General features: G+C 34.2%; 1 protein-coding gene across 2 annotated transcripts; it reads right to left on the bottom strand.

The window, feature by feature from the left end:
• Window positions 1-4,426: 4,426 nt before the first annotated feature.
• LOC139994551 (uncharacterized) lies at window positions 4,427-8,439 on the bottom strand. 2 transcript variants are annotated; one of them, XM_072017337.1, is made up of 4 exons: window positions 8,361-8,439; window positions 7,457-7,685; window positions 6,265-6,513; window positions 4,427-5,577 (listed from the first exon to the last, which is right to left on the bottom strand). In XM_072017337.1, exons 1-4 carry the CDS (start codon window positions 8,374-8,376, stop codon window positions 5,004-5,006), a joined length of 1,068 nt encoding a protein of 355 aa, XP_071873438.1. In that variant the 5' UTR covers window positions 8,377-8,439; the 3' UTR covers window positions 4,427-5,003. The 2 variants fall into 2 exon arrangements, with proteins under 2 accessions (XP_071873438.1, XP_071873429.1); XM_072017328.1 differs by having other exon boundaries at window positions 8,274-8,437.
• Window positions 8,440-14,319: the final 5,880 nt, after the last annotated feature.

Below are 14,319 nucleotides of genomic sequence, written 5' to 3' on the forward strand. Positions count from 1 at the left end.
CAAGCTGTCGCCATAAGAAATCTCATAGGTTTCAGTAAGATCATAAATATGACAGGTCGACCGATACTGTTTTATGAAAGATAATCTCGTTAATAAATTCAATTAGGAAAATAATTTGTCATTACTTTCTTGCATCCTTTTGGGAAACTAAATATATTTATGTCAGTTTTGAAGCAAGGCTGGGTATCACACACGTACCTACTTATATTATTTTTCTCAATCGTTTCAAAATACATTTACAGATTAAACATATGTATTACATAGATGTAACTGAAGGATCAAAGATAATTATCCTTCGAAGAAGGTAAATAAATTGTCAAAGAAACCTTCGATTTATTAAAACGATGAATAATCGCGTCTTCGATAACTCATCGATAATCTATGGTTTCTAAATGTCACTTGTGAAATAAAGATTCTCGTGATACGTAAATAATTTGCATGTGAGCGCGAAATTTAGCGTTACGGTCTATAAAAAATATATTATAGAAAAAGAATTTTTAATACAAATTATATTAATCACCAAATATCACATCGATAATTATACCTTGTTATCTTCACGATTGTAACTCGGTAAACTATTGAAACTTTCCTCGAACAAAAAGATTTTTCATCAAATGGATGATCCGTGACGGTAATTTACACGTGGATCAATTAAACGATGAAAGAACGATTCTTCCTGATATATAGACAAAGTACGTGTAATCCTCCGTATATGGAAGATCAAACGTCTAATCAGGATAAGGAAATCCAAGGTCTGCAAGGGGATCGCGCAGCTGCAGGACAAGTCTGTTTAGATCCATGACCAGATTGTCTTGGGATCACGTGCGTCAACCGAGGAAAGGAAAGAAAGAGAAAATATCGCGATAATGAGCAGTCATTGTGTCTTATCGATTGTTAAAGGAAAATAAATCAGTTACGCAACGCTTCACTTCTTACTAATCGGCAGGTTCAATGAGAATTATCAGACGAATTATCATCAGGGTTCTATTTCAAACTGATCTATCTTCTTATACCTTTATGATCCAAATACATATATACATGTCGCCTGCGAAAGAATGAAAAATTCATGATACTTTATTTTACCGAACAAAAAGCATTTGTAACGTTTTAAAATGTATAACGCAAGATTGCAAGGTGAAAGCATTCGTTCGAATAAAAATTTATTTATATTTTCTTCAAGCTCGAAGTATCTTTTTTTTTTTTTGCGTTAGAAAAATACAGTTGAGTCGAGAATGGTCGAAAGAAGGCAAAAGCGTGAAATCAGGTTTGTGAAACGATTCGTTTTCAATTAATCGACAATGTTGAATCAAACTCGCGTATAAGGAAACCTTCTACAAGCCAGTTTCGGATGTGCGGCTTTTGGCGGGACTACCTGTAACTGGTTCTCACGAAACTGGCCTTAATCGACTCGTAAGAAGATCTCGATCGTCTATCATGGTTATTTATATTACGGTGAGTTTGCTATAGGATCTTTCGTATAGTTATAGTATGATCCAGCTTTGCAGATAGATAGATATGCCATTTTATCGTGAACAGGAAACACTATCGAAGCGTATAGTTACAAAATCAGGAAGAAAAAAAAACTTCAAATAACGAGGTTCATTAACTGTGTCCTTGGGAACACTCCTCGGAAGTAGCAGAAATATAATGGTTGTGTTACTTATCATAATATATTGCTCTTTTGCAATAGCGAATGGAAACGATCGACAGGCTTCTAATAAGAACGATCTTTGTCAAATTTGCCACCTTATTAAATAATAACGTGTTTTAGCAATTAGAATTCATAACATGGTGGAATAAATCGAATTACTAAAAATGATATACGCACATCTGTCTATAATAAATAAAAAGAAATAAGAATAATTCCTCAACGTGGTGATTTGATTAAATACAGTTTTATGATATACCTAATTACAGATATATTCACAAAATGTTTCGTTAAAAAAATCTCAGTTGTATAGTTGCTTGGTTTTCTTGTAGAGAGATAAACACATAGAGCCATTTTTATTACGATTACTTCAGTTTAATCGTTTCTAATAACTTGTGTAAACCAGCGCCACACGTATTCGAACTTTGTTGCAATTACACCTACACAATTACGCTTTTGAGATATTAAAATCTACAGTATATGCAAAACTATGTAACATATCCGAAATATACGCTATTGGTTGTTAAAATATTTCGAATATTTAGTAAGCACGTATTTACTTAGATTCCATTCCTTCGATTTGCATAAACATTCGCAGTCTATTCGCAGCATTTCTTTGTTCTAGCACATTCCATCGTGATAATTACCGCCTGGTATTCGAAAAGGATAGAAGATTTATATCGAACGAACAATAGACATCGACGATCCATCGAATTCGCAATTCTATTTCTGGAAATAATGAATTAAACGAGTTGATTGCAAGTTAGTTATAACACTATAGTACTATAGTACTCAGTCGATCGGCCGAGGTTTGATACAACCAATAAAGATCATTATTCGTGAAAAGACGCGATCGAAACGCGCAGTTGTTCGTCGATCTGACCAGTTACCTGCGTTTGACGAGTATACGCGTCAAACAAAAACTTCATTTCGATGCTTCTGACGTGTATACCCGTGGTCGCTTGTGTTTATTTACGCACTCCATCATCTAATCCTATGACAGATTTCTAAAACTAAATTCCGCGTTAATTGGTCAAGGTCGTATCGATCTCTTAACGACGCGTCTCCTAATCATAAACTGATATCCAACGTCCCTTCCCGACGTCCTGTGACACACACGTTCACTCGTCAATGGCGATTAATTAGCGAAGGATACAGAGTTTGTTACGGACGATTTATTATTTGAGATATAGATCATCCATCATCAAGTACAGGCGCGAACGCGATACAAAAGTCACGCCGCATAAAAAGCGGATACAATAGCTTCCGCATGATCGCGTAATTTAAATGAATTATCAGTTAGATGTTCAATTATGCAACGCGATTTAATACAAAGATATGTTTAACGTAGAAGTTTCATTGGCTCTGGTTTATTTGCATGCGACATTACAATAGTTGTTTTATTTGCAACTCTATTACAGGGGAAGTTATTGGTTGTATAACCAGGAGGTGTGTCAGACGATTTATTCCTGAATATTGATAAGATTGATTCGAGTAAACGATTATAAGGAAGGCTGGTAGCAACCGCTAGAGAACAGAAACAGAGGAAAACCACTGGAAATATCCGATCGGGTGATTAAGAAGGAAACAAACAAGAGAAGAAAAGAGGAAGAAGAACTCGCGCATCAGAAAAATCAAAACACGATTTGTTTCATTTTTCTTCGATTCCTATCGGCCAAGTTTAATTAGTTGAGTCGAGCATTGTTAACGTTTGGCGAGTGAACAATTTTACCGTGCGAAAAGGAATTCGGTTTTCGATCGTCTCGTTGTCTCTCATTATCTGATCGTGTCAATGCACGCCGTGAATAGAAATACGAGTTGGCTGCCGGTTGATCAAGATAGCGAATGGATTTATAAAAGCATTAAATTTCTAGTCCCTATGCCAGTGGCAATGTAAGAAAACGAGGATGCCACAAATTGAAAAGAAGAATGCTATTATCGCGAAGAAAAACGCCTGCAGTTACCCAACGGTGGGAATACCTGCAATATGTTCTCGTCTCGATTAATTAAGCCGCGTGTCTCTGGATGATTCAATGAGGAAACGACGACAAAGGATGCGCGGTGTGTATCATTGCGTAATCGCCCACTGTTCTGATGATATACCTTTGACGTGAACTGACCACTGTGATGGACAAATATTTATATCGAAATTTTGGCGAAGAGTCGATCTTAAGAATTCAGCCTTGACGGAGAAGATTTCTAAAATAAATGCCAAAAATTGCCTTTAAAGAATTGCGAAAATAATTTTCTAATGAAAATTAACAGTATTCGTTGAAGGCTATTCTTAGAATAGACATGTTTTACTATAATAAAATTACTTCGTCTATTCTACAAGATCAAATTAAACAAGTTACTTCTTATACTACTATCATCTGCTTCTAATAAATATTTTTTGATCATCAAATTTTCAAGTAATAATTATCTCCCGATTAAATGATTTACGTAGGAAGAATAGATTAAATTATTCAATTATTCAATTTGCAAATCACCGTGCAAGGATGAGCAGTGCACTGTGCAGGAATCGTGACTTTCGTTGAAACACGAGTCTCCTTCCGAACATGATTAATCAAAGATTATCGCAAATTGCTTTACATAACGCTTCGCTTGGGTCCACGATAAAGCAAATCGAAGCAAAAAGGGCGATTGTCGTTTGAATTGCGAAGAAGCAACATGCAGCTGGTAATCAGTGTCAGCACATAAGAGAGAAGAACGAAGAACGTTTATAGAATTGATCGAAATGAATGATATGCTAATCAATTCTTGATACTACGAAGTACGTTGGTAATTTCAAGCAATACATTTTATTATTATCCAGTTGTAAAAATTACAAGATCATGTATAATTAAAACGTTATATTTCGGAAACCTAATTAATTTACAATCGCTAATTTACCATGAAAAACAATTGTAATAACGATCATATCGATATGTACAATATATATAACGCATACGACTTAGATACATGTATATAATTAATTTATATCAATAATTATCAACGACAAACAATCGTCAAGAATTAAATAACATAAATATAAATATATAAAAGATAGAAGATAACGATTCATTACCATTATTATTTATATAACGAATTATTATTTGTATTAAGAATCTTAGCTGAGATTCTTGTTTCCAGAACGAGAAAAGAAATTATTTTGTTAAATAATTTATGTTATTTATATTATTCCGTTATAACAGAATATTATACTCGACGTTCTTCTCGATACGCGTTATCTCCTATCGTATACCGATTCGTTACCTGTAAGTTTCTTTCCAACGTTAGGAAACTCCATGTACATGGTTTCGTTCCTAGAATTAGTCCCTGTTTTCGCATAATCAGAGATTCGAATAGAATTTCTCTATGCTTGCCGCGATGAGAATAATTTAGCAGAAAAATCTTCGAACATACCTGAAAAACTGGCAAATAATCTCAGCAGTGGGAACTCGCAAAACGAAGTGTCTTTTTTACGAGGCATTTCGTTATTGTTTTCTTCCCGATAGAATTTCAGAGTAATAATCAAAGCCCCTGTGGTTGTTAGAACAGACGTTGACATACTTTTACTTTCGAATATATCTGACAATTGAGTTCGATTCATCGTTATATCATTGATGGCCAGATTGCAAATGGATTTTTCGTTCAGATTGACGATCGATGGATAGTCGTTCTGGAATTTCTTCGAAATCCCATCGTACTCTTCCATTTTATTACCGTTTGTCGCCATGGCTTCGTCATCCATCGGTCTAAAGTTCGAACCGTTGACACTGATCCTCGTTGAGGTGAATACGCTGGCAGATCGATTCTTGTGCAGCGTCATCGAGTGTCGAATTGGCGATAAATTATTGGAAGTTCGAGTAGGGATATCTAGCATTTGGTTTCTAAACTTCTGGCCACTCTCATTGGTTTTTAAGTCTTTGGCTCTTAATTGTCCCAATCTGGAAATTTTTTGCACAAAATTTCTACGATAATTGAATGATAAAAATACCGACATATCGCATTCGTCGAAAAATTCGTAGCGAAATTTTCGAAAAATTTGAAAATATTCTATCATAGTAATCAATATTTTTTACAATGCTTTTCTTATAATGCTGTTTACTATTTATCGTATAACTTTATAATCGCTGCTTCAAAAAAAAAAAAAAAAAAAAAAAAAAATGCATCTTTTAACAATGGATTTCTTGAATAGTTTCGCAGATATTTTGTAAAGATTATTTATTTTTCATGTAAATGCAAAATCTTTAAAAATAATACTGCTTCTACCGACAAATGCTAGATCGTTCTCTTTAATCAATGCGTTTGGTCTGAAAGCGGTATTATCGAGCAATATTTTACAAAAGAATATAATAAATAATTCTCTTCAAATCTTATAAAAATTCATAACGCTGATAGCTATGTACATGTGCACAATGTTTTATAACATGTAACATCTACACGATAATTAAGTACATGATATAAATATAATAGAATAAACCTATCAGGATTATTTAAAAAACTACTAGAAACACGACGAACTTTCCGACAACCCGACAGAGTCTTTGATTTATAAGTAGAATATATCTGATGACATTCGGTTGGAAAGAAAATAAGAATTATGGCAAATACCGAAATGTTTGCGTACTAACCTCGAGCAAATTTCCGTCTTCCATTTTAACTTCTTGGTTCTTTTATCCGTTAAATAACTGCGTTTGGATGAATGTTGCGGAGAATTAGCGTAATCGTCTCGGACAGATTCGGCAGTGTCGTCCGTCGCAATATTCATAGGACGTACTTCCATCTGAGCTTGCACTATTGTCGTATTTCTACAAGCCTCCGAGGAAGAATTTGTAATATTATCTAGTTGATTTTGCAGCGCAGGTGCCCAAATCGCTGTTCTGAAACATTTTGTCACGCTCGATAATTCTCAATTTGCGTTCCACTTAATGTAACTTCATTTAGTATCGGAACTAGTGACATTTCTTATCTTTGCGATTGTTAACGATTTTTCTTTCTGCAAAGAACAAATAGTTCCAGACTCTTCGGTTTTGTAACTAGCGCAGAAAATAAACAAGTGGGTTTTTTGTGACTTTTTTATAAAACTAATATCGTCTTTTAGTCAGGTAAAAAAAAATAATTACGTATAAAGCATTGATATCACTGTACCATTTCGATTATAATAATTTCCCTATAGTGTAATGTATTTAGATATATATATTCGATAGTTCATAGTTGGTAATAGTATCATAGAGGATTAAGGAAGGAATTTAATCACGATACAGTGTTGTTATTTCTGTATTCAGAGGTAGGATCACAATAGCTATTATTTTATTGTTTGGATAAATCTATGAAAACGGTCTGAGCTGAAAAACTTTTATTGCACTTTCTTACACGGACTAGGGATAAAAGACAAAAGAACATCTTAAACCTATCGATTAAATCTATCGATTATATCTAGAACTATCTTCTAGTTACTATTTATTGTAATTAGCGCATCTGCATATAGGTGGCGAGCACAAACTCACGTTGTCATTTTCAACGTACAGTTAATCGTAAAATTTGAAACGAATAAAGATCAATTTCAGTTATTCCTTGGAAATATGAATACGACGTAATTTTGAACGGAAAGAAAACGACGTGTAAAAAGATAAGTAGTTTTTTTTAAATAAAGTGATTATTATGTCTAACAAATTGACAATTCATCTGACAAGTTAATTTGTCTTTCTCGGTTAACAGGTTAATTCACTGCTAAAGATGTTTAGCTCGTCGATTAAAAATCACCGATACTATTATTATCAGGATGTAAGTGTTTCTAAATTAATAAATAAACACGGTTATTACCTGCGTCCATTGTGAGGTAACTTTGCAGAAACAGTCCGTGTTTCTTCCGAGAAAACCGGTTTTGCCTCTTGCACAAGTTTTATTTCCTTAGTTTTGTCCAAATTTGTATCACTCTCTTTTTTATCTGACACAGTGGAAGAGATTTTACCCGAGCAACAGTTTCGTTCTGAACATGGCACCCTAATACGAACTATAGTTGATTCGTTGTCTTCGGTAAGTTCGTTCCCGTCTAAAAAAATTCGGCCACGGTTTTACATCCTTCGAATTAATGAAATTTTTAATTGTAAAAATACACAGAATACGCGTAATATGCAAACATATGTGCGTAAAATATTCAAACTCTCGTTTCTTTCAATCATTTCATGTTTTTCATTTGTCACCTTCGTCACATCTCTTCAATTTGCATAATTATCCACAGTCTGATGATCGATTATGCGTGATTAATCGTTTCAACGATTTTCCTACGTACTTTACTTTTCGATAACATAAACAAAAGATCGTATCACGACCAAGTTCATTGCCAAAAATACTTTTTTCGATCGGTCGATCAATTTCATTTTTCGAACAATAAATAGGTTATGCCAATAGATCGTATCAGTAACTTTAACGAAGCTCGATATCGTGTTCCATTTAATCTGCTTGTTTTCTTGCTGCTGTTAATCTCGTAATTAAATGTTCACAGATATAACTTTTTGTGTTGCGATTAAAACACGATTAATTAACGATGTCGTTTGTCAATAATTGATATGACGCGTATGAAAAATTCGAATTCAATTATCGATAATGAATATTGAAGGAATTAGTAACACACACTCACCGTTATGTTGACACAACTTTTTACAGTAACAATACTGTCCGATACAATAATTTACAATCTCAATTATACAAGATAGCAACGCTACACCCAGATACAGCAACATTTTATTCTTACATTTAACGTCTATATCATCGACGAACTAGTGTACGTTAAGTTATGGATTATTCGATACCGTCCAACAAATAACGATATAACGAAGAAATAAGAAAAGTCAATGTCAAATCGATAAATATTATGGAATACCTGTATTCGTCGATTGATCGTATAGTTACCTTCATCGTTAACAGCGTTCGTTATACATCGACTAAAACTTCGTTCAATTTCAATTAAAAACTGGAAAATCACGATCGATCATTGATATTTTTATCTAATGACAATATCAACTATTTATCATTTATTATTTCTCAATGTTCCTTTTATTATTAAGAACTGACGATTAACAGTCGGTATTTGTAATGGAAAATCTTTTAATTGGAAAACTTTCGAGAATTAATCGACTGATGCTCAACTACACGTACTTAATTACATACGTTTGCAACTGTATTGTCAATCATAACTGATTCCATAATGTAGATTCATTAATCGAAGAAAATATAAATATAGACAAGTTTGCATACTATTTAACGAAGTACAGACATTCTGATTGCGTAAAAATCGGTATGTGTTATTCTTAATCTCGTGCAATGTAACAGCATGAGAAATTCTCGGCGTATCGTAATGAACGTTCGAATGATCGTTAACGACAAGAAATCATTTACTAATTACGATAATCGACGTTGTTACGCAATCGACAATCACTGATACTTCGACTGGGAAACATTTCTGGAATTTAAAGTTGCAAGAAGTCACGCGATTTTTTTCTCACAACTTCGTCCCGATCAGCGTTACACAAGGATGCTGAATCGTGCAAATGGTGTCTGATACACGATTCCAACTAACATAAAACGGAACGTAATTGCCGGTTTCTTCGATTCGTTAAAGTTTCGCATAACCGGTGTGATAAAAATGATAGATGAACCGCGTAGCTCGTTTGTTTTATGGTTATTTATATAGGTATCTCGAGACCGAAATACCTTAAACGCTACTTGTACCATGGACTTCGTCATAAAGATTGCCATGTATAGCATATTGATATATAGAGTTGGATTTACAACTTATGTTCAAGGAGGAAAGAAACAGAATTATGACATCAAATAAGAAAAAACGAGGGAAGCTAAGTATAGAAAAAGAGGATACTAAGAAACTGGGAAGAATTGTGTCGTTAGAATTTGGCTCAGGAAAATATTATTTGGGGTAGAATAAGAACTAAGAACTTGAAATAACGAGCCAATTTAACTATCATAATTACCCTTATTTCATAATTTTTATTTTGACGAAAAGTAATTTTATTTAACAGCGAGACCAAATAAGTCATATTTTTAAAGAATTTGTTCATATCGAGTAACGAACAAACAAAATCTCAAACAAGATAATGGACGATTTAGGGTATTAAATCCTGTCTTTTTCTTGCGTATGTTTCGCTAATATATCAATAAATCCAGTTTATTGTACAAGACAACGGTATTTGCTTCTAAAAGAAAAAAAAAAAAAGTGAAACGATAAAGGAAATCGTGAAATTCGCCTTTGCCTGGTCGAGGCAAATTACGTGAAAATATCCATTGTTCTTCTGGTTGAACCTGAGGTCGAGGTTGAAGTCAAACAACGAGTTTCTCCGTCTAAAAATTATTGTTGTTGGCCAATTTCGCTTGGATCGTGTTTACGATTCAGTATCGGATAACACGCCATAAATTTTCATCATGGTGCGTATCGAAAAATGCCGGATTTCCCTTTTGTACGCTGAAAAATGAACAAACTTTTATCGAAACAGAATTAATACGATAATACATATAGGCAATGAAGGAAATTAGAGACAAGAATGGCACGACTGATATCACCGCGTTATTCAAAAGCCAGCAGTGAATGTCATGAAATGATTTCACGTTCGATCGGTTTTGTTTAGCGCAGAGTGAATGAGAAATTTTTATTACATTTAAATCTACCCAATTTTTTCCGTTTATCCGTGTTACGTAATTGTATGAATTTATTATACAGGATGTTCATGACGCTGCGGTGATCAGTGTTCGTGATCGTGTTCAGGAATTTATTGATTGTCATAGTCTGATAGAAAGGTGTCGTAAATAAAAATTCGTCAACATTGAATCAATAACGTCATAAAATAATTTCCAAAAAATATCTTTCAAAAATGTCGTGATGAAATTTTTGTTGCGCGAAATATTTTAAAGGCGTGCCTTGCTATATTGAAATTGAAAGGACTATACGTATATCTACGTACGTATTATATATATAATATTGGCATTTTGTAGCCATTAGACAGCTGCGTATATGCATAAGCGAGGTATGAAATCTTGGTTCATTTAATTCGCATAATCGCTACAAGAATCTGAACAGTCTGCTACAAGTTACATTTAATTAATTCCTTCAACTATTTTTCCATCGTTACCGTCACGATTCATATACATATATACATAGTATATGCATTTTAATTACTGCTGAAAAATTAATATAACACGACTGGAATACCAAAATTGTTAAAATAGAAATTAGTACGCAAATTCGTTGTTTATATATTACAAAAATGAAGAAGGTGGATATAGGAAACTTACGTTGACTAATGAAGCATGATAAATGTAATAACAATGTACTAATATGTAATAACTTCTTTCGGCCTGTCCTTGTCTCGATAAAGTTCTTTAAAGAGTTATTATACATAACAAAAAAATGTTAAGATGGCTGTTATTGTGCATTACAAAGAAGAAAAATGCAGGCTTTCTAGGAACAAAGAGTCCTTGACTTGCGCTCCGTATATCTACGTTCACGTCAGGACTATCTCTCAATAACGTAAACGTATCCTTGATATATATATATATTTATTTATTTTAATTAATATTTCTGAATTTTAGAACATTCAGATCCTCCGTTACCAGATTTTTTACTTTTCGTGTTTTCAAACCTTCTACCTTCTCGAATTTTGGAACACGTGCAAATTCTTTACTTTTCAATTAAAAATTTCATTTTCAAAGTGCTCGATATTTCAAATTTCCAACATTTTTTTATCCTTACCGTAGCCTTTCAACTTACATTCCTATCTTTTGTTCCTTACGCGAGTATTACTGCACTCTGTTTCCGATTTCGTTCGGGGTAAATCGGCTTCCTTCCTCTAATTATTATCGTGGTGATCGGCCGGATTTCTCTCTGAAACGCGCTAATACAACTCGTTATGAAGAGAAAGCAAAATGTTCGAGTTGATCCATCAACGTCGATGAATCATTGAACGTCTTAATTATTCCTCGGGCTTTCGAGTTACATGGAACAAAGCCACGCTCGGATCCTTGCATAATCGTTCGACACGCGCGCGTAAATGGGAAAGGTAAAACAATAAGAGAAATGACAATGATTAGTGTGGGATATCATTGGCAAACGATTCATCTTTGATTTTATCCGATAATAGACTCGTTGAACGATTTGTAGATTTATCTTGTATGCGGTGACTTCGATGAATGGAACAAAATGACATCATAAACGGTATTAGAAAAATTACGAAATTTGTTTATAAGAATGAAGGTTATTATAAGAATGTGGAAACGATACGATTAATTATTCCAACTTTGAACAGTTGTTTAGCTATTCATATATCACGAAGGAATGGTGTATAGACAGGCGAATTAAGATCGTATCTCAGCAGTTAATTTGCGTATCTCTTGTCACGCGTTTCAAGGTACAGGAGCACTTTCCGTCGTACACGTCGAACGAATTAAATCATTAGATCTTCCAGTTAATTGTAATCTCCACGCAATAGTATTAAACGAGTGTAAACTCTATTTTTCTTTTCTTGCGCACGATATTACTATTATTAATAATATTATTGTCATAAATGAAACGAGACAATCTCTCTTTCTCAAACGTTAGCAAAGAGTTATACGTCACACGATTGAAATATTTAGAACGACAAATAGTTCTGTTACATATATTTTACAGAATAACTTTCGTAAGAAAAGAAATCAAACGTTGTTCTAGACGTCGTAAATAATCCAATCTTCGTAAGTAACGTGATCTGAATGAGTTGGTAAACCTTGTCAAGTAATAAATTATACGATTTTATTGACAATTTATTATCATATGTCTCTGTGATTAATCCACTTCTAAATACACGTTTCTCTATGCTGCATGATCGTTCCTATTTTACATAATTATCGGCCTCGGCGTTTTCAACGTATATTAAAACTATCCCTGTACGCTCCCCTGTGGGAGGATCTGTATACCTAAATTCCTATGATAAATAAGACAACTTAATCAATTATTAATTATTATATCAAGGCTCGCAATGCGCACGGATAACGTTCATGTTCGAATTGGCCACTTCACCAACAACCATAACGCGTGTCCTTGTATTCAATTAGCGTTTAAAGAATCCATATAACATTCGTATTTAACGTTGAAACATTTCGACGTTTCATCTATACATCTCAATTACAGCTATACGAATAATTGCTCCGAGTTTCAACATTGTAGACAATACTTTTCCCCCTCTGTCTATGTATGGCCTCCACTTTTGCCCGAGGTTGAGTGCAGACTGTTCAAAGAAACGATCTAGAACAAGGGCAGTATCATTGCGCCATACAGCGTCCTTCTTTTCACCAAATCTTTACGATATTGTTTGAAAGTTGTTTAGATAAGATCGATTCTTCCTTCTCGTTTTTTTATCATTTTAGTCATCGTATACAGTTTACACAAAGAGAGAAGAAAGAGAAAGGAAGAAAAATAAAAAAAACATTTTGCATGTAATACGCTCGAGTTGAACGGCACCACGTGTTATTTTCGGATTATTATTCGTAATGTACGTGGATCAGCCGATAATATTCATATCGTAACGACGTGTTACCATCGTAAATATTACGCCGCGCAAGACCACACCTACGATGCAAGGCTAAGACTTCTATCTAGCTTCCACAATGCCGATTTATTTCGTCACATTCCACTAATTCCTATGCGTTTTCTTATCGGCCATTTCGACGATTCCCTGCAATTGTTTCGCTCGCTCCTGCGAAATCGTTTTATCTATAGATGATCAAGATTGAAATAACAATCTGATTAATTCAACTCTTATTTCATATACCAGCGATAATAATAACACTGGTAATTTCGAACATTAATTCGCTGAATCATCAGTGAAATAGTTACAATTTATATCGATCGTTAATCGCTAAGCACTTTTACGTTACGTGCTACTGTTCCTCCTCCTAAATCACCGGTCCACATAAAACAGGGATATGGTTTTAACGATATCCATCATAAACCCGTCGTTCTTGCCAGTGAAGTTCTCTCACGTGCTAGTAATTTATTATCCTCGATTTCATCCTATGTTTAGAGGCGTGACGAACCAACACATTCGCATTACATATTCCTACGATACACTAGAGAACAACGAAAGTGCACCGTTCAATGACAATATCACTTTAATAGAGAGACAAGGTTGAATTTGATTAGTCAAACGGAATCTACGACAGGTGCCATTTAATATCGCGCGATAAAAGGGAAACTGGAAAAGGGAAAGATACGAATAACAACGTACCATGTCGATCTTAATTGCTTTCACGTGTTTCCTTCTCTCATTCTTAAACGGCGTAACGTAGCTCGATGTCTTGGGAATTTTTCGGAAAAAATTTCCCTTATTCTTTGTCAACTTTTTCCTAAGATCTCGAATTATTTTCTGGTCACGTGGCCAACCTACTTTCCGAGCTCTTACGAGCTACGCGAGTTAAGTTATTCTAAAGTATACGACGCATTCATGAAGATTATTTGCCGGTTCAGTTTGACAAATGAAATTAATCGAACTGTTTAACATATTTTATACACGTGTGAATTTTCCGAATGCACGCTTGCCTGAGATCGCAAACACGACAAGATCGAATAGCAATGTGCAGCAGTTATCGTACTTTTTTTCCTAATGAAAAAAAAAAAAAAAAAAGAAGTGCTTCAAGTATGTACG

This window comes from Bombus fervidus, chromosome 2 (assembly GCF_041682495.2).
Source record: "Bombus fervidus isolate BK054 chromosome 2, iyBomFerv1, whole genome shotgun sequence".
NCBI classification, from domain to species: domain Eukaryota; kingdom Metazoa; phylum Arthropoda; class Insecta; order Hymenoptera; family Apidae; genus Bombus; species Bombus fervidus.

What these genes read in the sequence shown, in the direction of transcription:
- LOC139994551 (XM_072017328.1), bottom strand. Translation starts at nt 8,376, where the DNA reads ATGTTGCTGTATCTGGGTGTAGCGTTGCTATCTTGTATAATTGAGATT. An exon ending in AAAGTTGTGTCAACATAACG is followed by an intron (nt 7,686 to 8,273) that starts GTGAGTGTGTGT and finishes GAATTTTTTTAG; the next exon opens with ACGGGAACGAACTTACCGAA. An exon ending in TTACCTCACAATGGACGCAG is followed by an intron (nt 6,514 to 7,456) that starts GTAATAACCGTG and finishes AAAATGTTTCAG; the next exon opens with AACAGCGATTTGGGCACCTG.